This window comes from Apus apus, chromosome 2 (genome assembly GCF_020740795.1).
Source record: "Apus apus isolate bApuApu2 chromosome 2, bApuApu2.pri.cur, whole genome shotgun sequence".
In the NCBI taxonomy this organism is placed as follows: Eukaryota; Metazoa; Chordata; class Aves; order Apodiformes; family Apodidae; genus Apus; species Apus apus.
The window spans coordinates 90,276,298-90,304,180 of record NC_067283.1 but is presented as its reverse complement, the minus strand read 5'-3'; the positions used below and the strand labels follow the sequence as shown (position 1 = coordinate 90,304,180).

The 27,883-nt window shown below is 40.6% G+C and overlaps 1 protein-coding gene across 1 annotated transcript; it reads right to left on the bottom strand.

Moving 5' to 3' along the window:
• Positions 1–1,035: 1,035 nt before the first annotated feature.
• Positions 1,036–27,883, bottom strand: LOC127380537 (sodium-dependent neutral amino acid transporter B(0)AT3-like). The gene is made up of 12 exons (XM_051609651.1): positions 27,727–27,883; positions 18,471–18,611; positions 17,279–17,416; positions 14,666–14,847; positions 14,054–14,164; positions 8,864–8,976; positions 8,473–8,601; positions 7,685–7,841; positions 6,056–6,260; positions 4,311–4,470; positions 2,334–2,496; positions 1,036–1,248 (listed from the first exon to the last, which is right to left on the bottom strand). Exons 1-12 carry the CDS (start codon positions 27,881–27,883, stop codon positions 1,036–1,038), a joined length of 1,869 nt encoding a protein of 622 aa, XP_051465611.1.

The window sequence follows — 27,883 nt, the reverse complement described above, 5'->3', positions numbered from 1 at the left end:
CATTAATTGTCCTCTCCTTTCATCATCTCTTGTAATTACTCAGCCTAAAGACTTTGTCATACCTTATCTTCACATACTTCCCCTATATTTTTTCTGAGGGGGCTGGTGGCTCAAGTATCTCTGCAAAAGGAATCCTCATCTCCCATCAGTGCAGAGTGGCCAGGATCTGCAGGCAAGTACAGGAAAACCTATTTTTAAGTAAAGATTAACTTTATTTACATGTCATGTAAGGTTGCAGGTCACTGGGAGGATTCCATACATCTGCACTTTTATCACAGCGTGCAGTTATTGTGTTTAGTATGAGAAATAAAGGGGGGGAAAACTGGGACATCTGTTTTCACAGTATTTTCCAGTACAAGAAATTCTGGAATCTGCTAAAGTAAGAGATTTGTGCAACATTAATTACTCAGATTTACTGAATGTACATTCCTTTAAGTGCTGATGCTTTATTTTTGTTCTTTGCAATACCTGAGAATATGAAATAATCACAAAATAGTTGCTATTTAAATGTGTGTAAGGATTTACAAGATGTAGTGTAGTGCACAAGTCCTTACTCTTCAAGAGCTTCCATTCTAGGTGTCTCAGGGGAGGGTTGGTGAATGAAACTGTAGGTGCTTGTGTTCCAATTTTGTATCCTTAGGATGTATCCTAAGGATGTATCCTTAGGAACATACTGTTATTTTAAAAGAGAAATTAAGGAAGACAGAGGGCACTTGCTATATCTAGCAGGCTCTCCAGGTTTAAAGTCTGTCTGGAGAGAGACATGAAGTAGGTAGTGCATGAAAAGGGTTAAAGCAGTGGGGCTGATATAGGTCGATATGTAGGATTCAGGACAGGATGTAGGAGGAACAAGATTAACTGCAGTGAAATTAGTTGAAAATAAAGGAAACATAACAGCACTGTTTATAGATTGCTGCTGACTGGCTTTAAGCATATGAACTGCGTAAACCAGGTTGGATGGGTGACACCATCGTACAGCTAAACATGTTTAACAAAGGCTGTCTTATTTGTGCTTCCAGACAAATGCAACGATACTTATTCTTTTGGATGAGAAGAATTGCTGCTAGCCCCCTGACATGAGAACACTCCTGGTGGTACAAGGCTTGGGTCCTTGCTTCTGCACTTTTGTTTGATCAGATGGAAGAGTGCTACCAGAGGTACGAACACACAAGGGAGGACAGCTAACAGCACACAGATGGCCAGGACCCAAGGTGGATAAACTTTCTCCTCTTTCATAGGGAAGCCTTCCTATGGAGATAAAAAGGCAAGCAAAAGAAATAATTAGGAGGGACACTTACATTTTGCTATGACTTCTTTTTGCACTTTCTTATGCTGTTAGAGTAAGGGTAGCAAAAGTTTTGTGCTTGCTCTACAATAGCGCTCAGTGGCCATGCCCTCTGTGTGTCCTTCTCATGGGTCTAAGGATGGCTGTAAATGTTTTACAGTTTCAAAGATTTACAGGTGGAAGTGTGACACATTCCTAGGAATGCAGGTGTTGGCCAAAGTATTATCAAGCTTACACCCTCTCTTCGTAAAGCTCTGATGATTCCTGTTTGTACTCAAAGCTTGTCTGGTTTCAGCAATTACTGAATGTGCTCTTCCCCGAATAGGAAAGATTTACGTGAGACAGTTTGAGGAAATCCTGATAATGCAGCTTCTGCAAGTCTGTGGCTGGGATTTTTCTTTTGGGTCAATAGATACTTGATAGCCTTTGGAGGAGACAATGTTGCTCCTGCAGTTTAAGACCAGAACTGATCTTCAGACCCCTACTCAGGGTGGAGAGATCCAAGAAACTGCAACTGACTTGAGACAGTGACATCCAGATCAAATATCCTCAGCCTTGATGCATCTTTGGTGCTGAATTAACCAGCACAGTTCTTGGACCAATGCCTTCCTCTCTGTTCACCTGTCAAAAGTATATTTTTATATATTCATCAGAGCCCCTGTGATATTGGTAGCTCTCACTGAGAAATGTTCTCATTCCTGGCAGCCCTTAGGCAGCTCTAAAGCTCTGCTCATGCATTTGTTCCACCTCTGAACCCCCTGTAGGTTTGGAGTGTCTGTGAGACATTTCACTTCAACAGGTCTCTCCATTAGACACATCCAGTAGAAACAGGGAGCATGGATTATGTGGGACTCCTCAAGAAGAAGCTCTTTTAACAGAACCACATTTTAGTGTGTGTAACCTCTGTGTGTACTGGAGCCTTCTCATTCTGAGCATTGCATCACTTCAGGCTGCATTACGTAGGTAAGCAGTAGATGGCAATGATTTTAAAGGATCTGGTAAGGAAGAAAAATATTATTAGGAGTTTTGAAAATATTTGCTAACATACATATTTAGGGTTCCAGGCTGCATAGGCTGATGGCTTCTGTATCTGGAGAGTAACAAAGGCCACGAAGACAACTAGCAGGAGCAGAGGGCTAACAAACCTCCATGTGATCTGCCAGTAGAGATTGAGTTTTCGTCCAGTCATCCATTTCACATCTTCACTGAACCTTTTAAGAGGAGACATGTTTATGATGATGTCACATCAAAATCATACCGGTTTCACTTTTTCATATTTTTTAATAAGTTTTTTACACATGGTACAGCTCCCTAAATCTTTTCTATTCCATACCTTCCTGTAATATCTTACTACAGACTTCAGTAAATAATAATAACAATGAAGCAGGCCTTTATTGATCCCTACCAGAGATAAATGATTGGTTTACATTGTCAGTTTACATTGTCTGAGCACATAGTCTAGGGTTTGTAAGCACAAATAAGTGATGAAAATATTACAGCAGTTCTGTAGAATTATTCAAACATTTTTTAAAAGGCAAAATTGCCAAGGGAACAAACATAGATTGCTAGGAAGAAATCTGAATTAACCAGCACAAAATTAATCAAATCAGGTCAGGAAAAAAATTATTGCAGCCTGAGCCAGCTTCCCCTGCAGTCACTGATAGAAATCATTTGGGCATGGAGCTGATCTTTTACATGTACCTATCAGAGTTTTGTACATTGAATGAATAACAGGTATATGGTTCTGGGTTCATTAGTTACATGGTGATGTGTATCTGTCAAGTTGGAAAGAGTTTTGTGATCTGGAATAGGAATTGTGATTTTTGTGTGTGTTTGTTCTGACACCAGCTTTGTCTTCAATTTCATTACTCAAATTGAAGATATTAGAAGTTCTTTTAAGAACTAGGAAAAAGTGATTTGACTATGCTCATATCGCATTGAGAAAAGGATATATATGCTAACACAATAGAAAAAACACAGGTACTGTGGAATCCAGAATCTGTTGAAGTGTGTGAAACCAGATTTTATTGCTACTTCTGCATCATGGATTATTGACTCCAGGTATGTGGGCAGCAAGAGGGATATGTGAAATTGTTTAAGATAGTATAACCTGGGAGTTATCACTATTTAACATATGTAATGCTCCGAGGATCTTAACAGTGGATCTAAAAACTTTAATGCAGGTATTTTAGCTGTAATTGAGGAAAACTTTTTTCTTCAGTTTCCTGCTTTCAAAATCATAGCCTCTGTTAAAGACGTAAGTTGGGATGATACTGAAGCACCTTGAAACATCACTGGCTAAATGTGAGTTCGTTACCTGTACTGTATAAAAACTGTTCCATAAAAAATCTGGACCTTGCTGATCCCAGTGCCAAAGTAAGAATTAGAAAGATGACGTCCCAACATGTAACTGAGTAAATTATGAGGGGGAGAAGATTCTTTTTTTTTTTTTTTTTTTTTTGAGAATTGAGGAAGTTTCTGGGCTGGGAGGGCCCTGAGTAGAGAAGGCAGGTTTATTCTAAATCAAAATGAGAGAAGGTTTCTGGCATTTACAATTACAAAGGATGTAGGAAAGCTTATAAGCTAAGGAGTGAATTTAATTAGTGTCTGTGACTGCAGAGATTCTCAGCATGCAGGTTGAGCCTTTTAAAATGGGGGAGTTACTGCATGTTGCTTACTATGAAGTCTGAGGGGAAAAAATTGTGATAAACAAAAAATTCAAGACAAAAAATTCAGAAGGATATTTGAAAGACAGTGTAACTCCTCTTGGCCAAAGAATTACAATGCTTGTTGACTTTCTGGATTTAAATTTAGAATGTCCCCTTCCCTAAGTGCTACACAGAGATTGTCCTTCCTGTGTTATTGATACTGGAGACTTGAAGCAAAAGATGATAACTACATTCACAGAACTTGTAACAGCTACAGAAATAAGTTAATATTGTGTAGCTGTATTTAACATACCTGGGTCGAGAGAAAAATACATTTGTCTCTAATGAGAAAAAAAATCTGCCTGTTTCTAACATACCTTTTAATTTTATAGACATACACAACCCCGATCACTTCAAAGAAAGCGATGACAAGAAGAGGCAACGAGGTTGCATAGCGGTCAAAAATGTCAATCCAGTAACTCCCCGAACCCAGTGTAAAACACAGAGCAATGAGGAAGAGAATTAGACATATTATACCTGTAGGAAAAAAGGTATCTTTGTTACAGAAGTACTGAACTTGGTAAGTATATTTTTGTTCTAAATATTTATTTATTTATTTTTCTGTAGTCTTAGTGATTTTTATTATCTCTCCCTCTATGAAGCTACAACAAGCTGTTTTTTCCTTTGGATAGCTAATATCACTTCCCAAACTCAGTTCTCCCTTGTGTGTTGGCCAAGAGGCACCACTCTGTTGCAGGAGGAATGCACTTGTGTGACTCAGAGCATCCTTCAGTTTTTGATACTTCCAGCAGATAGGCTGGACTGTGCTATTGCCCTGAGTTAATTCTTCACTAATGTGGGGAATTCTGAGTGCCCACATTTCCATGCAGTCATAGGCTCAAGGCACAGGCAGCTGGCACCTGAGAAGTGTAAAGGCTCCCTGGATTTCTGTCCCCACTTCCTCAAAGAGCCCAGAGCTACAAATGTCTATGTCCGTTGCATCCCAGCACATATAGTTTAAGTTTTGCCACACTTCTGTACAGGCAGTTCCTCTTTAGGCAAGACAGGGATTTGAGGTAATAGAGAGAAAAAAATGGGAAGGAGGGGAAAGTGTTGCTGGATGCAGATATGGGCTGCAAATCAATTGCTATGTCCTTGCACTGTGTTACTAATTGCTTCTGACTCAGGTGGCCTTTGATTCAATGCTGTGTAAAGTTGGCTGTGGACTTTTTTTTTCCCCTGAGAAAAAAAGCTCACACCCGGAAAATCAATTTCAAAATTATATGTTTATGTCATCAAGTTGTAAATAAATTTGTTTCTACACAAAAACCTGTAAACCAAGAAGGATATAATTTATATTACACTGAAAGATTCTAAAAAAGACATGACAGTAATATTCCCCATAAGGATTTAAAAGGGCACATTGTAGAAGTGTCAATCCATTACTTCAAACTGCCAGAAATTTTTCTAGACCAATTCTTTTATACCAATTTCACATTAGGATCTCTCAGAGACCACACTGAGTCTGGTTCTTGAGGAACAGGTTGGGTTCAGTAACTCTGTCTGGTTGAAAAGATTCTAGTTGTGATGCAAGAACTGGATTGCCCTCACTCACTCACTCCTTGGTCTCCAAGTGGTAATTTTAAAACTCTGGATTGTTCAGAGGAAATGTGAAATGATCCATAGCAGCATAAATGTGAATGAAATGGGGGTGAATGACCTATCTTACAGTTGTGACACTGTAGTTGTTTCATGTGCAGGTGATTATGGCAGACCAGCTGGTGTCACTGATTGCCTTAAAGTGACTTGTTTAGGTGCCAAAGCCTTAAGTGAAGACAAGGCTCTTCCTCCTGAAGTCTGCAACAGCTCAGAGTGAACTTGACCCCAGGCACAGGAATTTAACAAGCTTTCTCAGACTGCAACAGCTCTTGCAAGCTAAGAAAATCTGCCAAGGGCAACACAATACTGTCATCTGACAGCTTCTGCCATAACTGCTACCTCATCCATGTGCTTATTTTCTGCAAACACAATCTGCTGCCCTTACTAACACTACAATATAGCTAAGTTAATACTACAAATAAAGAAACCACCCTCTTTGAACAAAGCCAAGCAAACATCTTACCAGACAATAGCTCTTTGGGCATTGATTGAGATATAATTCGAAACTCTAGAAGAGGAGTGAAGACTCCCTCGATGTTCCCAAACATAGAAGAAAGGCCCAAGCAGAACAACATTATGAAAAACAGGATGGCCCAGGCCTGGGAGCCTGGCATTAGCATAATGGCTTGAGTGAAAATGATGAAAGCCAAGCCAGTTCCTGATACACTCTGCAGAATTCACAAACAGATAAAAATATGCATTATAATGGCCTAAATGTAGTTTCTCATGCATATAGAATCATAGTATGCTTCTGTCCTTCCCTGTAGTCAAGGATGCTGGTCAGTTTGTGGGGCTCTGTGACAGACAGCAGTTGTGAAAATGAGTAGTGGGAAGTGTTCATGGGGATTTACATTTTAAATGGTCTGTCAGAGATGCGTATACAATCATGGAGCAGGATTTTAGCTTGCACAGAGAGACGGTTCCACGGTAAAGCAGATCTGAGAATTGTGATTGAAATAGCAATTGTTTTGTTACTACCATATTAAATATGTTTTTTTAAAAAAAAAAAAAAAAAATCCATGCTGTAATAGCTGGAAAGAAAATATGTGAATAAGGATATGATTGCCAATCTAGCAGCAAGAGAGTTGGCAAATAGTTGATCACAAAACAAACCAGAATTACTAGCAGAGGAAAGGCTAATAGGGAAAATCCCACTTTCAGGCAAGTTTCTTCAAATTCTTCAAATCTCCCCAGGACAAGGATGTTTAAATCTAAACCTTGAAAAATGGTAATGTTGCTCTAATTTGGAAGTAATATATGTCAAATCAGAAATGGGTGCCATCAGAGGAAGCCAGACAATACAGAAACTGACTCATAGTCCTTGGATTTCTCCACCATTTGGGTAAAATAGCCCATTTCACCATTAGTGTGTGTTAAGGTTATCATGCATTATTAGCACACTCTGTCTCCTTTCGTCCTAAGATTTTTTAATTATTTTTTTCTCAAGCTTCTTTCTTTCTTATTCTCTTCTCCAGCCATGACCTTGTTCTTTTCTCATTAGGTAGAAGGACTTGTAAAAAGGGAGTATGAATGGGTGAGCAGTAAATGAGAGTTACAGGACTGGGTGGGATGATTGGAGCAAGTGGAGTGAGGTGGAAGAAGTAAAGAGAGAAGAATCATCTATGTTTAGTGATATGGGAAATATTTTAGAAGGGTTGGAAAAGAAGGAAAGGGTGAAGATCATGATGTATTTTGGCAGGGGGAAGGAGGGTTGAGGGGAAAACAAAAATGAATATACTGGTGAGATCCTGAGAGGAGGAAAAATAAAAAGGAGAGGACAAGGTGATAGAAAGATGGGGAAAGGAAGATAGCAGACAGTGTTAAGATACCTTTCTATTGGTTATATGTGATTGAAGGCAAACAGTGAACAGTTTAATAGATTTTTTTTATATATTTTCCTAAATATGGATTTAGGAAACACCCATTCAGCATCCTTTTTCTATAATCTTGAATATGTAAGCATATTGTATGTATATGTTCAGTATGTATATTGAATATATATAAAATATTCATTGTAAGTACAAGTGCAAGAAGATACCAGTCCTTCTACATTTTTTTTAATAAATTACTGTTTTGAAAGCAATTATGGTACCTGATCAAGAAATTCTTGGAGGTCACAGCTTTTCAGTTTGAGTCCAGCAATTTTTTCTGGATACGATGAATTTAGGAAACTAATCCAGGCTGTATAGTTCTGTCGCACGATGCTGTCTTCTGGAAGATCAAATTCATTGATGATGCTGATAATGTTCCTGCCAGAGAAGCCAACATATCATTGGTTTAAATGTTTGCAGATGATGTGGCTGGAAATGCTAAGCCATGTACTCAGCTGTTAATAGAAAGCTGTGTTTGCTTTCTGAGTTTTTATTTACAATATAAAGGAAAAAAATGAATACTTATGTGTAAAATAGGAGAAAATCTTCAGACTATTTACTGTCTTCTCATTCACATACAAACTCTGAGGACTTTATGCACATGCAGTCTCTAAAACATTTCTGGTTTTGTTTTATCAGCCGTCCAGACCATTTCCACCACTTGTGTTTAATAACTTTGTGAATCTGGTGGAACAGGAAAGGATGTTGATTTTTTTAATACTTCTCATGTTAGCCTGAGATTGAGATGTGGTCCTCAATGCATGACTTGTAATGGATTGTTTCACGCTTTGTCTTGCTTCTTACAAACACCGCCCCTGATCATTCTTGCCTCAGTGACATAATACTTTCTGGTTTTATATTAGACTTCTCTGTACAGATGCTTTTCCTTTTTAGTGAAAATAAATGATCTAAATGTGTGTTTTTCAGGAAACACATTATCTATTTAGGCATTGAAACCATATATATATGTATATATTCCAGACTAACACTGGAAAGGCAAGTTTCTCACCTGTCCAAGCAGTCCCAGTAGCCTGTGGTTGCTTTAAACCCCAAAACAGAAAAGACTGGGATAGAAGCGTAGAGGGATGTCATGCTGTTCACAATTGCTACTGTCACAGCATCCTTTTCACAATCATTTCTAGAAATAACAAAAGTGACATGACTAAAAAAATGCAATATTTTATCTGTGATTCTCTCTGTTACATCTGAAAACATTTAATTCTTTGGATTTTTTTCCCCCTTCCTGTTAGAAAATCTATTTGGCCTTTTAGAAAGGCAGTAGATGTTAAAATTCTTTAGAAAAATTAAGATTCTTTACAAATATCCTTAGAGTTTTGAACATTTTAGAAAATTTCACAGCAAGAATTTAGCCAACTTATAAAGTTTGTAGGTCAACTTACTTTGGTGGATTGTAGCTTGACAATGCAATAAGCCCTCCAAAAGCCAAAGAGAGAGAGAAGAAAATCTGGGTAGCTGCATCGAGCCATACACGGGGATTTTTCAAAGTGTTCAGCTGGAACAGTTGGAATAAATGCATGTATTAGTCTTAAATTAAAAATTCCTTTCCTCTCCCAGTTCTCATAGCTCATCTCTTATTTCAGTTCTGAAATTCTGAGTTGTGTTGTCATTTAAATACAGTGAAAATGGAAATTAGTACAAAAGTGTCAGTAAAGCAGGTGTTTCTGAAGACACAGTTTAGTCTATTTAAATGCATGTAGTAATTACTGAGTCTGTTTCATTGTACACCTCCTTCTGTGTGATGATAAAAATGTGTTTCTAAACGACAGGCATTAGGCACACAATAGGGACAGGACATTCCATTTTTCCTTGACTTACTTCTTTTTGTTAACCCACATACTGAGTAATTTACAGTTTAAAAATATTCTCTTCCTAAAACTGTATGAACAAATACTAAACCTTCATTATTTTGAGACATAAAGCTTTCTAAATTCACTTATAAAAAAAAGCGCAGACAACACGAGGATATTAATTTTTTAAAAAGGACCTTAGATTAAAATTACTGTAAAAACAGCAGCAAAAGATAAAAGGACAACGTAGGAGAAATAAGGAAAAATGATAAATTGACAGAGTGAAATTTGATTTTTGGTGTAAGGGTGACATAATAGTGGAATCTAAATTTAAAAGTTAATGATTGCTGGATAACTGAGAATAATAGAGCATTTTAAATAGCTGTCTGTACTAAGAAGGAATCTTACCATTGTAATCAGTCTAAAAGACAAAGATAAACCAGAAGTAATTCACAAAATGTAAATGTACTCAACAAACATTAGTTTCCTGCAGAAACTAAGAAGTGATGCATTATTTTCATACCCTATCAAGTGAATTACTTTCCAATCCGTTATCAAGTATGGGGAATAGCAACCAGTATTTACTGAATGTTTTAAAAAAACCCAGCTGGCTCAAAAAGTAATAACAGGACTGTAGAAGATTTCACTTTGTTTTAAATCAGTCAGAGTCAAATATACATCCAAGTCATGCAGGGTTGAATTGTGTGTTTTCTGTGTTGTGCCTGTGCTGTTGATCCTACTGCACGACTAGGAACATTTTGTAGGAGTGATCCTACAAGGAGCATTTTTAAGAATAAGAGGTAAGTGTGCCAAAAGACCATTGATAGCACTTTGGGCTTCTCTGAAGCTGGCTTGAGCTTGAATAATGGATTCATCTCAGTGCAGATGGATGCAGTGAATGCAGTTACTGGAGGTGCTTTGACCACAGCAGAACTGGTGTAACGTTCTGTACAACACAGCATAGTAAGAAGATGTGTGTAACCCTTACTGGCTGAAAGGCAGACCTTTCTAGAGGTTCATTTTGGAGGGTTTGGTTATGATCTTTCAATGCCAGAGTGCTCACTGGTAGGACCTTCTGGAGGTGCAGAGCTGGATTCCTATTGCAGTGCAGCTGTGTCACCTTCACAGTTTGATTAAGTGCAGCCAAGTCAATTGTCAGTGCTGACAAATGTGACTGTCACAAGTCAGACTTTCTAATGGGAGACTTTGGCAAATGAGTCTGAAGATAATTTTGTTTAGTACTAGGTGCAATGAATTTATTGTTTCTAAAATATACCGATCAATCCCGAAACTTGAAGAAATGGGACAGCTAAGCATGCCATGGCAATGTCATTATATGGTCTTAAGCAAATAATTATGTATCTAACTTGTTATATTTTCAGTAGTATGGCATACAGCTTTCAAAAGTATGTCTTCAGAAGGAAAAATATGCTGAAGCTAGAAACGTGCAGCTAAAGATACGTAGGTGCAATGTTAATCAAGGAACACGGGAGTAATGTGGGAAGGAAGTATAATTGCTCCCCCCTGGGTGGTGACATGTTTGGATACTTGAACACATGAAACACAGACATAAACTTTCTTAGAACATAATTTAAAAATACCTGTGTTGTGTAATTTTGGTGTAAAAACAGCTATTGCTTTTCTCATAAGCCATAGTGCACTTAAAGACAGCATTTACTTAGGGTAATGCTTTCATTCTCCTTAACATCAAAAACCATATGGACAGACCAGATATCTCAAAAGGAGTTTTAAGTATCCATTCACAGTACTATATCAGATGTAAAATGACATTGCAAAGTAGAGAAAAAATTACAAATTGCCCCTGTGGCCGAGGATCTTGTGCCTGTGCTTTCTTTTTCGTTACTATTCTCACTCCTTGTTAAATAGCTGCAGAGCTCTAGCTGTGGGCATCAGTTGGCCAACCAAGCTCCTGGAATTGTTCATTTCCAGAGGACTGCCAAATATTTACAGTCTCTGAAGCTTTCTCAGGTGTGAAAGAGCCTGGAGAAGGAGGCATTTCTGCTCCTGAGCTGATGCAGATGTCCACAGAAGCAAAACTGTTGTACAGACCATTGCTGATGCTTGATGATCCCTTTTCCACTGCCTCTGTTTGTTCAGTTTTTTTCCAAGAACCTTCACAAAAGTCTCTGTTCCAGCTCCTTTGTAACTTCATCTTTGTACAACTTCTGCATTCCCCTCAAGTGCTTGTGAACATAACTTCCGTATCTTTTTTGTTTTCTTGGCAGCTTCACTTTCCAGGTAGCCAAGGATTTACAGAGGATGAGTGAATCATCAAGATTTCTCTGTGGCTGAAAGTCAATGAAAGGAAGTATTTGTTGTTTGTTCTAGAATGTAAGGAATGAAAATGTGTCAGATGGGAAAAAGCCAACTATGTATTTCTGCATGAAAACAAAACCACAGCCTGCCAAATGCAAAATCCATGTGCATGCAGTTATTAATTGTGGTATTTATTGATGAGAGCTAAAATACAAACTTGGAATGTGAATAAACTTAAAGGTCATTTGGGAAAATAAATAAATAAATTCTGTTGGGTAATTATGGTTTTAAAACTGGGTAAGATGTGACTTTTAGCACTAGGTATTACTTTCTTTCACAGATATTCAAAACAGTCAATGAGGTGTAACAGTTACATGAGAGTGCATGTGGTAGATATTTCAGAGGAGCTACAATTTCTGCTGCACTGTGGAGGTGGAAAACAGTTGGAAAAAATTGCTTCCAATGAGTGGAGCATGTCAAGAAGGTTGATTTTATCTATTTCTTTGTTTTATTTTTTTAAAAGCAAGCTGAAACAGGCAATAGGTGAGCTAACTTTTACTATATTTTTCTAAAACTTTTAAAACTTCCTGCAAAAGAACAGGAAAAGAAGAAGAAAACAACACATACTTAAGAAATGTGCTATAAAGTTTTGTAAGCTAATGTGGTCTGGGTGGGCCAGGTAATTCTTTGCCAAAAACACCCACATACCAACAACCCCCAAAAAAATTCACTTTGGGACACCCTCTGTGTAGAAGTGTAAGAAGAAAAATACATGTATTTACTGACAGCCATGGTGGGAATAGTTCTGTGTTAAACAGGCTAACAGAAAGGGCAATACTGGTACTGCAGTTGTAAGCCAGGGAGAAGAAGAGAGAAAGGAAATGGTGCAGTTTTATGCTTACTGTGTGTTTGAAGTCCTTGAAGTGCGAAAATCCTCCATAGCGGTTGGCATGTTAGTTTAACAAAGCCATGTCTCCTACATTACAATTTCTATGCAATAGCAACACCTGTAGCAAATATCACTTACTAGGCTGTTGCATCATCTTTTCCATGTTTGTAGATAAGAACATAGTTTCATCACCAAAACAATCTTCAGATGACTCTTTAAGGATGTCCTCAGACTCTTCCTCAAACCAGCTAATCATTAACTGCAGGTTTGTTGCAGAGGGGTTTTCATTCTTACTTCTGGCACCAGTCTATAAAACCATCCAGCTCTTCCTTTATAGTGTTCCTTCCCCCTTGGCACTGCGATACCTCCAGGCTTTGTGAATACACACATCTAGTTCTTTGTTAAGTTGTTATGATCTTAAGTCCTGAGGATGCCTGAGCTCTTCCAGAGAAACCCAGCAGCCAGGCTGAGACCAAGCAACAGCAGACCAAGCCCATTCTGGGTGTGTTGTCTAATCTGCCTTCTTCATTGCCCCAAGCATTTATATGCCTTTCTGGGCTCTACAAAAATGCAAGTGCACATCCTGATCTCCTGTAAAAACCAGGATTGTCCTTTTTGAGCTCTGGATAGTGTTCAGATGGGTGCTTGTTCCACTGGGCTGGCAGGGATAAAACATGTCTCATCTGAGCTTTCTCTTGCTGTTGTCCCTTTTCAGGCTGGCATGTAACATATCTTCGGACTTCCTGGCTTGTGTTTTCCTTAATGGCTGTGTTCCTGTTGTTGGAAGGGAAAGGAGTGTACCCAGTGGGATGCACTGCTGTGGCTGCAGAGGCAGAGGATGCTCTGAGACCATCTGTCAGTGGGTACTGCTTTTCCTCCTCTAAACTCACCACTTTATGGAGCTTTTTAGCAGGAAGGCAGAGTTGTGAGAAGCCTATGGTTGACAGCAGCCACTTTGTGAGACAATTCGACTTGGCAGTTTGGAAGGCCACTAAGGACAATGTAAAAAAGGTCCTTCTGAAAGGGCCAGCATATGAAGGGATCTGGAGCTCGTTCCCTTAAGCTGAGTAAAAATAGGAGAGGTGTTTTTCTAGCAGTTCCATCTTTTAGGGACAGCTACAGGGGAGAAAAAACTTCAGCTATAGAGAAAAGGGTAGGAGAAAATTACTTTCAACCTTGAAAAAAAAAAAGTCACTTTGCATTGTAATTCCTCAGTAGTTTTTCCTGTGAATTCTTAAAAGTTTAAAATTGTGTATATTCTGTAGCATTGGCAGGGAAATCCCATCTTTACCATGTGTACAAGAGAGAGGATTCTGTTTGTGAAGTGCATCAGTTTCACTTGCACATTCAAGACTGAGGCCCTCATAACATACTCAATTTTGCAATCTTTTTTGGTGCTTATTACTGAACTGTTAAATGCTTTGCTGCTTTTTTTCTTGCTAAAGTATATGAAAATACTAAATCGCTTCATCTCAGAAAAAAATGCCTTAGTTGAGCTCTTGGGTAGAAAGCTAGCTCAGGAGTTGCTGGAAAATGAATATACAGTATGAGATCCAGGGGGCAGAGGGGAAGGAAAGGCAAAAAAAAGTAGTTCTGACTATAGCTGCAATACTTACATTAGGGGTGAAGAGGTAAGCCAGACCTTCAGTGGCTCCGGGCAGAGTGAGTCCGTGAATAAGGAATATAGTTAGGACCAGGTAAGGAAATATTGCTGTTACATAAATTGCCTGAAGTAAGAAGATGTACAGTCACGGACAGTAACATTGATAAATCCTATTTATTTATTGCAACATACAATCCTAATTAATATTAAATCAGACAGCTACAGATGAGTATTGCCATATTTTAAGGAAACAACATGCTTTTGCAGAACATATTTGTAACAAATTTGTTCTTTAGACTGTGTGAGGGGAGCATTGGCAAGAGAAAAGGAGAGAAAAGGTATCATTTCAAGCCACCTGTACTCCTGTTATTGCCTCATTAGACAAGAAGGACAGTGAAATGGTGCTAGTCTGTTAAACAGGGAAGGCTTTCCTTGGTGATGAAACTCAGTATTTGGAGAGTGGGAAGGGACATCTCTACACCAGGACACTGGCACACTCCTGGGTCATCTGCTGATCCACAGAGAGATGCCCTGGCACAGAGATGTCCCAGCACAGAGATATCCTAGACCCCTGGAGAGCAAGATCCAAAGTGTGGGATAACGCACTTCTCTGTCCTTTTCATACCTTTCCTGTGGTTTCAATTCCTCGAATGGTGCAGAGATAGACAATTACCCAGCAAGCTGCTAAACACAAAATGAGCCACCACTGCAACGTGCCACTCTCAGTGACATCAGGTGTTATGTTCAAAGTTTTCCTGTACCAAAAATAATTTACTGCGGTACTTTCAGAACACTCGTCATTGAGTCCTGGAAAAAAAATATGGCAAATGTAAGAATAAATTTGAAAATCGGCAATATTTTCCCCACTCACCACCTTGTTAGGAAACGAGTTTATACTAAGAGAGAATGGCAGGACAGTCTCTTGTGAGCTGCCAAGTCAAATACAGAGATGGACTGAACTGGCCTTTCTGCACTGTCCATAATGTGCAGCAAGACAGGCTCCATCACAGCAGGCTGAGGCTGCAAGACTTGCACGAGACCTTCACCAGAACATCACCAGCATTTCTACAGGCGATAACTTTCTGAACAGAAATGGTGTCATACTTAGTGCAAGGTAAAATCTAAACTGTAATTGTGGTGGAAACTATGGAATTTCTTTGCTGTGTGCCTACAAGTTGGTGGAGCCATAAGAAGGTTTGGGCACCTGAGGATACACCTAAGCCCAGGATCCCCTGGCTATGTGATGGCCCTATAGTGGAGCAAGACCCAGGCATCAGCCTCTTTGACTCAAGTTTCCAGGATTTCTGTGAGCAGGAACCTCAGGCATCAGTGCCTGGGGAAACAGGCCCTCCCTAGCCAGGCTGTGCCTGGAAAAAGGGGAACCAGGAATGCGACGTATGTCATGACCTGTGATCTCTGCCTACGTGTCACCTAAGTGCCTGAAGAGGACGTTGAGAGAGAATCTTCAGGAGACCCACTGACCTGCTTGTTTTGAGCTGGAAACCCGAGTTCCTGGGTGCTGCAGCTCCTGCCTTTGCTCCTAGCCAGAGTCAGGTGTGTCCTGAGAGCACGAGGCAGCCTAGTGCATTTCCAGGAGCTGGGGTCGCACAGCACACAGCCAACATAGGCAGCACTGATAATGACCACTGTAACCAGAAGGTCCAGCACTCACCAAGACTGAGGAAACTCTCCTTTCCCTGCCTGGCATCTCTTCCTCTGCCTAGAAGAGCATGCTAGTTTTCTTGCAGTGTCTCCTGCTAAAGCTGTTTTGCTTGCAGCCCCACTCAAGTTTAGCATAACTTTTTTCCCTGTCCTTCCCCCATTTCAATTCCCATTAGCTTTGGCTTTTGGCTCCTGCTCAGATTGCCCAGTGCACTGAGCAGAGCAGCTCATGCAGGGCTGTTTGCTGCTCTCCTGCCATGGAGGGCTGATTGCCCAGGCTGGAGAAAGGGTGGCTCTTCCTGCTTGCGCAGAAGGGTAAGTCAGTTGTCCTGTCTTGACTCTATGAAGGGAAAGAGCATGTCTGCTGGAGAATGACAAAATGCTGCATTTACTGGTAGTAAGCTTGAGGTGGTTGAACGAGGTAAGTGGCTAGAGGAAGCCTCCCTTATTCTCCTGTTTAAACTCTAGAGTTGGCCATGATAATATATTTTGGGAAGATAATCCTGAGGGTACAAGAAACAAGTCCTCCCTTCATTTCAAATTTTTTCATGTTAACATGAAATGCCAGCCTGTTCAATAGCGCTTTCAAACCAGCACATTTCTCCCTTTTCTTGTGACGTCTGTCTCACTTCTGAAGCAGCCACCTTATACAACAGAACTCTGGAAACAAATAAATCAACAATGTGGCCATTAGGCCACTAAGCAGAGCTTGTGGAAGGAATTTCCAAGTTCCTTGCCTCGTGGCTGGAGTAGGAAGGCATGCTGGGGTGCTCCAGCCAGGTCTTGGTGGCCAGTGGGATTTGGTTCACTTTTTGCCCTGATAAATTCCTTTTCTTTTAGCAAGTCTCTTGTTATGCAGAAGATGTTAGTTCAAGTATTTTCAAAACATTGTTTTTTCATTTCCCATTTTGAAATCACACAAAAGGGGTCACGGACTTCCTGGCTTTTATTGTTCCTGCAGGGATGATGAATTTAAATAGGCTGTCATCACTCTCAGAGTTTTTTGACAGAAAACAAAACAAGTTTTGTGCACAACTTCGGGCCAGATAAAATGTGGCTTCTCTTTTCAAGGGTTTCTTTGTTAGCTACTCTAGGAAGCTGTCTTGTTGGATGTGTAAAAGAAATCTCAGCAATCTTCAGGCAGAAACTGAAGATCTCCAGTAGGGTTGTGTTTCCTGTTTTGGCAGCTCAGCTGACCTTTCTCAGCACATCACAGCAAATGAGCTGACAGGTTTATCTAAGAGCCTGTTATGAGTCATAACCAATGCATTGTCACCTAATGAAAACTCAAAAGTCTCATTTAAAGCAGCTGCTGAAAGATGTGGTCATAAATGCAGGGCTTAATTATGCTAACATTGTCATGTGCCTTGATTTGTAGCTTATGATAACACACGTGTGTCTTAATAACGGACTATTTCTCCAGAGTCAGAAAGCAGAGGATGCTCTTTCAGACTGGTATTTGTATCAGCACAAGCATAAAAAATAAACAAAACTTCCCTTTTTCCCTTGCTAGCCCCCAGACTCTGATGTTTGTGACCCTCCTTGTGCTAGCGGTGATCCCCAAAGTGGTAGTTACCTGTTCTATTTTCATTTAGAGGACAAACACTCCAAGGAAGTGGTTCTTGGAAGGAGTTTATGAAATACCACATTACCCAGGTTAAGACAGTGTTGTAGTATAAGCTCACCAGAACTGACACCATCCATGAACCAACCCCTGCAGAAAGCAGAAGATGTCAGGTTAGAAAAGCTTGAGCAAAAGTGATCAGTCACAGCACTTGCTCTTAGAAGTTCATGTTTCCCAATTTTTTCTAGATTGTCTGCCACCCCACAGAGGTTTTCACATGAAAGTTGGACGTTTGTGTTCTCAACAGCCAGACACTGGTGCAGAGTTCCCCAGCCCACCAGCCCTGCTCCAGGGAGGCTGACACTTTTCCCTACTTGCAGAGAAGATTAAGGCTGAAATCTTTGCTCTAGTGTGTAATACATTGTTTTCTACAACATGGGATAGTTTGAATAGCAGAGACCAAAAGAGATAGAAGCTTCCCTGCATGAGGGCACTCTGTTGTCCCAAATCATGCACATATGCCCTAAACTGGTGAATGCTTTGCTTCTACTAAAAGGAAGGAAAAATAACATCACAGTTTCTGCATGCTTCCAGTTTTGCAAAGGGAGGATGGACATGGCTAATGGCAGGAGATGGGTTTAGCTGGAGGCACCACCCTGTTGCTTGTTTCTTCCTGGTTGCCCTCTGGCCCTTTGTTTACTTCTCTTACCCATCCCTTCTACCTCCATGCACGCCCATAGGCATGGCTGTTGCTGTCAGTCCCATTTTCAGGCACCTGCCTAAAGTAAGACATGATCCAGCAGTGCTGGCTGGACTATCCAAGGGCTTCTCCTTGCCCCACCAGGCAGGAGGGGGCTATCTCAAAACCAGCAGAGGCTTCTAGACGTGCTTAACGTTCCTCAAGAATCTCTTGATGGTTCAGCCCTCTAACAGTGGCTGCCCCCATTCACTTTTTGCAGCATAGCAATGTGCACAGGACATGAGATGTTTTTTCAGTGTATGTTAAATAAAATTAAAGAAAAAAAAATGATGGGTCAGCACTGTGTGCCAATCTGATGCACAGCACTATGTGGACTATCCCTCATGCCCAGCCATGTTCATGCCCAGCGATGTCCTAACAAGTATCAGGCACAGGTCTGAAGGAAGTAAGCACTGGGTGGGAGCTCAGCTGCTGTTCCTGGAGCTGAGACCCCATGAGACGTACCAACTCCTCCCAGGTAAGGAGAAATGCTGTTCCAGGCACCGATGCTGCCTTTCCTGAGGCGTTGTCCTAGGGCCAGCTCAAGATGCAACAGTGGGATTCCTTCGAAGAGAAGAGCAATGAAGTATGGGATCAGGAATGCACCTGAAAACACAATTAAGTGCAATTGAGCCACATGGTTATCTGCATCTCACTGAAATTACTGTTGTGTAATTTGTCTGCTTTATGACTCTAACGAAGTCCTTGTGGGATATGTAGAGAGAGGGAGCATTGCCAGGGATACCTGCCAGGTAACATCTGTTACTGGTGATTTTGTTGGTGAAGACATTAGGAAGAAGGACTGGGATGCGCAGTGCTGCAGGACACTTCCCCTCAGGCACTGTCACAGTCCATTATAAACAGCCTCACTATTTCCTCCATTTCCCTTTCTTTTAAGCATGTTTTTTCCCCCTACTCATAAAGCACAAGGAATTGCCTCTCACTTATATAATCTCTTTCCTCTTCAGTGTATGACCTCCTTTCCCTCCCTAAAGCTCTTGGGTGCTTGCTTCTTCATCCTTCTCTGGCAAAGGAAGATTTTATGCTGGAGACCCCAGAAAAACCAGGTTGTTTTCTCGCATGAAGTTCTGCTCAACGCACACAGCCTCTGGCTAATGAAAAACTGAAGCAAGACTGAAGTTGTTCTGCGAGACAGAGCAATGAAACAGTATTTTCCTCCTGATTTGTATCTTCTACATCTTCTCTGCTTCTCTCACAGCAGCTCCCTTGGGCCAGAGGCAGCAGGTGCTACTGGGTGCCTCTGGGCAGGTATTGATCCTGCTGGCAGCCTGGCTGGTTCCTGCAAAATTGTTTGCAAGGCTTCATCTCCCCCACCTTCTATCAGAAAGAAAAAAAGATTTGGGTCACCTGCTTTGCACAGATACTGATTTTCATGAGACCAGGGGAAGTTTCATCAGTATGTTTAAAGCACCTGCCCAACTGTCCAGTTAAATTATAATGGTCTAATAGATTGAAGTTTATTGCTGTGACCAACAGCCCCTGTGACCACGATGTCTCTTTTCTTTGGGGAAACAAAGACTGAAGTCCTGCCTCAGCTCTCTCCCAGTCTTCCTACCAACACATATTGACTCTGTGCTTCTCTTTGTCAGTAAACCTGTGCCTTCTTACACCATTTCACCCTTGCATCCAAATCAGATATCTGAGTCTGCCTCGCTCTGCTCTTCCTGCTCTGGAGACCTCCTTCCCATCCTCCAATCTGGCAGGTAGAGCAGCCTCACCATCACCATCTGAGAGTGTGGAGCAGAGCAGCTCAGCTTGCTGCTCCGTCTTCAGCCCCTTTGAGGGAGGCCTGGGAATGCACAGGGTTTTGTGGTATCCTCCTGGCTTGGCTCCTGTGTTTTGCAATCACTATGAAAACAGGCTGGGCAGATAAATCTAATCACCTGGGCTAGGTACTGCAATAATTTTGCTACCTATTGCAAGGTGCTGCAATAACTACATACAGCACCCAGAGAAGGTGTGTTGTTTAATGGTTTAGCCCTTTATCAAGAAATACGTAGAAATAAAAGTCAGCAAAGCTCTTCTCAATGAAGTTCTTACATTGCCAAAGGTGTAAATAAATGTCTCTTCTTATTATCTGATTTCTTAAGATGTTTTTAAATGCTAAGAATCAGATTTGAAAAAGAAGTCTTGCGGTTAATTCCCAGTATGTTAAATCCTCAATCTGGTTCCTCAGTGCCCCTGCTCAGTAGTTCCATTGCATGGAGGAAGCTCTAAAGTGACTCCATCCAAGTGGCTTCAATCTCCCCCAAAGGGAGAGACTTACAGAGAGAGTTATGGACCATGGCAGTTTACTTACTCTTTAAGTGTTTTACCACTTGATGAAATCTCACCTGGAGCTACCTACCGAAGCTGCCATGTCAATACTAAGGAACTTGCAGGTCCCTTCTGCAAGAGCTCAGTAGCCTCTCACCACGCTCAATTCTTCACTGTTCTTCAAACCTGCTGCAATATCCACCTCCACAGCGCACCTGAGCGTGCCCACTGACAGCCCTCCTGACAGCCTGATGCCTTGGGCTGCCTCCTGAGAAGGGCAAAACATTCATGTGAGTGACCAGAGCACGGCCGTGGGGATAATGTTCCTGGTTGGCCGGGCTGCCTGACCACACACCAGCTCTGGGCAGCAGCTGTTCCTCTGCCATCCCTGAGATGCTGAGACCTCACTAGCAAAGCACTCTGTAAAGGAACAACCTATCTCCCGTATCATATCTCCCTGGAAATAACTGTGTAATAATTAGTGCAAACTGCCCTCTGTTATCTCTCTCCCCTTTTCTGTTTGCTAGCTGAACCATTGACAGCAGAGCATGTTTAGATATTCTGCTGATAAAAGCCTGTTTACTTTCTGCTGCTTTGGACGTATCTCCAGTCATATTTACAGCATGGCAAGACATAACATCACACTTGGAAACAAAATACTGGTTTTCTAGGAGAACAATATAAAAAGTATGCTTTCTGCAAGTATGGTAATAAGACAGAAGACTGGGCTAAGAAGAAATAGTTAATGGAGCTAATCTTTCCCCAACCTAATTCAAATATATGGCTTGTATTGAAAAAAAAAAATGTTTTCAATTATTAATTCCTTTGCTTTACAATATATTTAGGCAAAAAGGAAATAGTAATGCAAAGCATAGGCAGTCTGTTCAAGCACTTGAAGCTTACTCTTTTCCACAGTAAAATCTCCCACCCGTAGAAAGAAGAAGGATACTGGAAAGGTATCCAATATCTGTGTAGGAACCTTCTAGCACTATCTAGTCCAGGGTTCTTTTTAATAAATAGGGGAGGATGTGCCAGGAGACAATTTAAATAGTTAAAAATAAAAAGCAAGCCATGAGTAATCTGACCATGGAAAAGGCAAGAAGAAAATCCAAGGAGCAGAGTGGAGCAGTGAGCTGGCACCTAAACCAGAGGGCATATCACAAAACAGAGCATTCAAACACAATCACAGCAAACCCCATCAGAACCCGTATGATGTGTAGTGCAAGTACAGCAGAAACTCAGTAGGTCTGGTTTCTATGAGGTGTGACCAAAGGAAACCTTTGCAGAAACACTCATAAAATGCCAGTAAACAAATTGTTCTATAAATGGATATTCTAGGTATATTTATATCTAGATATTCTACATATCTAGATATCTATTCTAGATATATATGCTCCACAGTCTAAGGAAAATAAATGACATATAAAGGAAGCAGGCTCAGGGGGGAAACTCTGAAAACAGAAGTTTGTCTTCAGTAACTTTTTTCCTCTCAAAAAAATGAATAAGGAAAAGGCCTATAAAAATCAGAAGTATCACCGGGGCACCAATCAGTTGAATGCCTGAGGCATGCCCTAGGAAAATTTTAGTCTACACCTTTCCATCTGACAAAAAGACACACAAAATATTGAAAGCATCCATCCTGCAAGTAGACACATGTACCAGTAAAATAAATTCAAGGGGAAAAAAATAAGTTCAAAAACTACCAGAAGTAAAAATTGTTTGGAAGGAGATCCAGCACTAGGATACTGCAAAGAGAAGGAAAAATCCTTGTGCACGTGAGAAGGCACAGAAAGCCCACAAGAGCTTTTTCAAATGAAGCTACCAACAACTACAAATACAGCACATATTGGTAAGTTTGTTTCATCTACAACAGGGTCCCAAGTAAGAAGGAGCACCAGCATGTAGCATGATCGGTATCATTGCTATCTCAGAAGCATCATAAGATAGCTCTATAGTCATGGCAGTGGAAAACAAAATACCTGGTGCACCCTAGATATACTGAGGGTTTTAAAAACCTGGCCTCTCATCTGTAATGTACAGGCAAATAAGGTTGGAAAAGCAACCACTCGACCATGTTCAGCCCCTGACTGCAAAATTACGTTTGAAGGGCACAATCTTTGTTGTTTCCTACACATGACCATCTGGAAGAAAAGTGCATTAACTACTAGGCAGCCTGTTGAGAGCTGCTGATGCAACAGAGGGCTGAACAATCAGGAGGCTAATGAATGAGCACAGTCTAAAGCTGAAGAATGGCAACTGGCAAAGCAGGTGAAAGAGCCAAATTGTTTGTCACATCTTTAAAAGAGAGACCAATAGACCTGACCAGGGGAAATGTAGTATCAGCCAGATGACCTAATCAAGGTGTATCAAGGCCAGCAGAAACTGATGAGCTATAGTGAGAAACTGAGAAGAAAACCCAATAGCTTTGCTTGATGTCAGGGTACCCATGAAGGCTTCCTAAATGGTGGAGAAAAAATTAAAAGGGCTGATCTCCAAGCTCACTATTGCATCTTACCAGTGCTTGCAGATCAGCTAGCAGAAGTAATGCAGATTAACTTGAAATGATGATCTAAAGACACAACAGCATTTGGAAGTCCAGAACATGAATAATAGATTTCCTTCCAGCCAGAGATTTAGGAAGGGAAAAAATAATTATAACAGTCGCTGAAATGACCTGGAAAGTAGAAAAATAATAATTCCAAAGGAAACGTATCTGTAGAGTCTGAAAAATTCAGAAAGCACATCTCAGGATGATAGAATGCAACAAGCATTCAGAGATCCACTTTACCCGCTCTGCTGGTACATAGGAGAAATGGTGACAATCTTCCAGAAGACTGATAACTTAATGGCAAGATAGCTGTGGTAAATTATGTTTTACCCACAATAATTTACAATAGTTGATAACTACTTGTTCAGAGACAAAGGAAAAGCTATTAGCTATTGAAAGTGGAGTATCAGACCTATCCCCCCTTCTCCATGGGAGTTCAGCTAAGCAGTGTAGTGGTCAGCTCAACAACAAATCAGATCAAACCATCAGGTAGGAAAAAAAGCAGCAAGTTAATCACATTAACTCCTCTCTCTGGACAACAAGACTTAATTATCTTTGTTATGCCGTCTGCACATGCCTTAATCTGCGTAAAACGTCATATTTGTGCAGCATATTTATGATGGTACTGATTTTGACTTACAGGCCACATTGCATGTCTTACAGACTCTGAAACTTGGCAGGGTTGAGTTTCCCATGTAAATGACAACAACAACAGAGCTGAAGCCATGTCCAGAAAACCAAGTGGGCAATAGCAGCTGTTTCAGTTGGAGATGGGTAACACCCATAGATGAGCTCATAAAATAACCTTGGTGATCTTCCCTAGGAAACACTCATGACTGAAGGATGTATCTGAGCAGCACCCACGTGCAAGCATGCACCAACTTGAGCTGTAAAGGGCAACCAAATACAACAAGTTATGAAAGGATCAGCCCCAAATGCCATAGCTTTTCACCAAGACCTTGAGAGGGACAATCCAGAAAATGAAGTTTGTTACTTGTTGTAACATAATTCATTTTTCTATTAGAGAATGAACTGTTCTGCACCTCCCAGCACACTTTTTCTTCCTTCTTTTTTTTTTTCCTTTCTTTTTTTTTTTTCCTTTCTTTTTTTTTTTTTTCCACAGTATCTTCCAGACATACCTGTTTGTTCCTCTCAGATTCTATTTTCCTTCTGAGGCCACAGTGAGCCAGGCAACTGTATTATCCAGCAAGTTGTGGTTCAAATTCTAGCAAAAGGTCAGGTGAGCCACAGGTTATGAAAGTCTGTAAATCATTGCCCCAGAAGTAAACAGTTCTCCCTTTTTAGCAGGACTTTAGTGTCTATGTGTATTTGTTTTCCTAGAAAGAAACTGTATTTTATATTCAAGATGTTTTTCAGCCATCTTGTAGGCTCATGCCTACAAGACTCATGCACAATTATACGTTTTATTGCTGTAAGTTCCAGCTAGAACTGGGTTGGCTTTTTTTTAAGTATACTCAGATCACTGTATGTGTACATATATAGCTATATGACTTGTTTGAGTCTCAGTTTTAAGTGACAAACTGTATACTGGGCCATTTAGAGACTTCTTTTCAAACCCAGTTACCTGGGAACCTTTACGTTTGTCTCCACTTACCGTGGCAAACAACCTTCATATCCATTAGTCATGAAAAGTAAATAACTAACTTAAGTCAGGCAATAAATCCAAATAATCAGTAACAACAGTGGGAGATAAATGTCAGCAAAACTGATATTATATTAGATCTGAGTTACTGAGTAACACTAATGTGCTATGAATAAGGTCCAGAGGTCTGATGAGAACAGCTGACATGAGACAAATATATAAGCACTTATTTTTATCTCCTGATTATTTTTTTTAAAGATCTAGAAATGAAGAAAAGTGCATTGTTTAACTCTTAAGCAGTTGGATATCACCTGTGATATAACAGCTGTGAAACTGTGGCCTGTACCCCAGAAGACTTTAATCCTTAGGGCAAGTCTATACCATTCCTATGCCTGCTTTTGCTGCACCTGTGGCTCTGGCTGCTTACATGGAGCTGCTGCACCTCTCAGGGCTCCTAGTTAGCCACAATGCTGCTGGTCTATGCTGTGTTCACATCTGCAAATGTACACAGGCAGGATTTATGCTCCTGTGCCCCTGAAAAATCTACTGGGCTTTTGGCATCGGAGTTACATGCTTTCAAAAATGCAACCCCAAATTGCATCACTGCCTTAAATTAGCAGAAGAAAAGTGCAACTACATTATACACTGATGAAAAACAAACTGTGGTGTTTTCTTGGTGGTGTTTATGACTCACCCAGACTCTTCCAATGCCAGCTTTCTGGGATAAATTACTCACAAATCCCACAGCATTTTGCTACAGAGTTCATCCTTTGCTGAGCTCTCTCAGCGTTTTTTTAAAATCCAGTGACCAAATGTTGGCTGCACATCCATATACTGATACTGATTCACCACTGTCTTGTGCCACTGGTTGTAGTGATGCTGTTATACTGTTACTGAGTCTGCTGGCTATTTTATACTGATTTTTCACTGGCAAAATTACTATTCAAGGAGCAAAAGAACAACTCAACCTTTGTCCTAGCAGCATTTTCCTGTTTTTATTATCTCTAAACACGCTCTAAACCCTGTCTTTTTTGCCTGTTGCAGCTCCTGTGAGATATGTCAGTGTTCAGAAGCTGGATGCACAAGCAAATAAACTTTCAGAGCACTGTGCAGTCCATAAGGCAAGTCACTGTGAGGCTTCTTACACTTGGACTTGTGCTTCTCCTTGGGTGGTAAAGGTCTGTAGGGCAGGGATGCATGGGACCCTGTAAGGGAAGAATGGAGGGGAGAGATCAAACCTCAGAAGGTAGTGAGTGTTGCTGCTCTTCTGAAGTGGGACTGGGATCTGAAGAGGCTGAACAACAGCTGGCCACAGCTAGTCCCCTGCCTCCAGCACTGAGAAGCAACCCTTGGTGCTTCATGGGAAGCTGTGAGAACCTTTTTATAGTCAGTGGAGCAGTATTTAATCTTAATCTGTAATAGGGATTTTCACAAAACCCTGAGACACAAAGTTCATGTAGCAGCATGCAGTTGGTGGCCTCAGGAGCAACTCTGTAATGTGAGGTGCAGAGGAGCTGTGTCTTGCTATTGTCCTGTCTGTTTCAAACCCTCCAATCAGCATTTTGTATGAATTGTTCATCACATTACAAAAACATTACATTATGTTAGTTGTATTATGCTCTCTGTTAATACTAAATGCTTGTTCCTTTGCTCCAACATAAAAGAGCGGCCTGAGATGCTGTATGGTGTTTGCCTGATCTAAGGCAAGTACTCCAGAAGAGCATCTTCCTTGCAGGCCCCACACCATCTCTCCTGTGGAGATGTCTCTCTAGAGGTGTTTATCATGTCTCATTAGCACACATATCATTAACTGAAGTGACAGGCTTTTTCCAGCCATTCCCATGAGCTAAGGAAGAAAATCATGCTTATGCCTATGGCTTTCTAACCACCCAGTTATGGCACTCCTCTGAAAAGGTGCACTGGGTTTTAAACCTTGTAAATAAATAATGGAAAGTGTTAAGTCTCCTGGGAGGGATCTAGCTTACTGCTTCTTCTCTTCTCTTATTTGAAGTTGTGTAATTGTAGCTTCCAACTGTCACATGTTCAACATTAAAGAGTTCCTTGCCACCAAAATAATTTCCATTTCCTTGTTTATAGACTCTGGTAAATGTACTCTTTCTTTTTCATTCATGAGCCAAAGAGATCGAAGTCAGAAGTTACTCCTTATCCCATACTTTTTCCAAACCTTGAATAACTGTTGAGGCTTCTTTTGCATTTTGCCTTTCAGAAGAAGTCGGAAGTTCGAAAGTAATCTTAGTATCAGTGGCAATATCTCCTTCTATTTCCTAGTGCTCTGCTGATGTATGCCAGGATCCTTTTTTTCATTTGGTACAACCTGCTATCTCTCATTCATTCAGCTACTCACCAAAGTCCCTAAGTGACTGCTTCTTTCTAAAACACTTTCTGACATAAAAGGCAGCATCCATTCTTGGTTCCTTGTTGATTCAAATATACATAGTTTATCAAGTAACACAGATACCTTGGCAGAGTGAGCTTGGGTTTAGTATTTTTTTCTGTCATTTGACACTTTCTCCAGGTTTGAATTTTCTGATTCTCCAGTTAACTGAAAGATAATGAAGAATACTGGGCTGAAACAATTTGCTATCCCACTCTGCTTTAGCCAGCTTACCCTGGCAGATCTCAAAACCTATATTCAATGGTGGGTTATCAAGTACTCTTTTCTGATCCATTTCAATTTACTAAATTGGCTGCTTCTAACTCAATTATTTGTGAGAATGGTGCCTAGCGACAGGCTTGGGCAGCTGTGTCTCACCTGGCAAGCTCCTGTTAGTGTTCTGTCAGCTGAGAGTTTTAAACAGCTTCACAGACATTCAAAAGTACTATTTAGTTTTGCACAGGGGCAGTTCCAGATTAAGAGGTAGCTCCAAAAAGCGGAGAAGGGAGGGGAATAACTTGATCGCCTTCCTAAAGGAAGGTGCAGCAACCCTTTGTCTGGGGGTCCTGGTTCACTCAGGCCTCTCCGGGACTCCTTACTTTTTCTGAAGGTAACATGCTGCAAGTTTGGTTTCCTCCTCCCATTGGGACTATAGCAGCAATATAAGAACTTTAACACTGGTTTCATTGAGAGTTAGCATCAGTCTGAAAATGGAATGAAATTTTAAAATGAAAGTTCTACAGAAAAAGAGAATCTACCTGGTGCAAAACATTCATGAGTGTTAGATAGTTAAAATAAAAAGAGATGCACATATAAAACTTCCATGCCCATCATCAGTTAGTAGAGTTACATTAGACTTGGAGCTCAATATCTTGGCAAAGTGACATTCCAATCTTACCGCCTCCATGTATCTGACACAAATACGGAAACCGCCACACGTTCCCCAGACCAACAGCAAATCCGATACAGCTTAAAATGTACTGGAACTTATTGTCCCACTTGGGTCTGCCATCTTCTTTAGGGGTTTCAGGTGGCACTGATAAATCTTTTGACAT

What these genes read in the sequence shown, in the direction of transcription:
- LOC127380537 (XM_051609651.1), bottom strand. Translation starts at nt 27,883, where the DNA reads ATGTCAAAAGATTTATCAGTGCCACCTGAAACCCCTAAAGAAGATGGC. An exon ending in GAATTGAAACCACAGGAAAG is followed by an intron (nt 14,165 to 14,665) that starts GTATGAAAAGGA and finishes TTCTTACTTCAG; the next exon opens with GCAATTTATGTAACAGCAAT. An exon ending in CTTACCTCTTCACCCCTAAT is followed by an intron (nt 8,977 to 14,053) that starts GTAAGTATTGCA and finishes CAACTGTTCCAG; the next exon opens with CTGAACACTTTGAAAAATCC.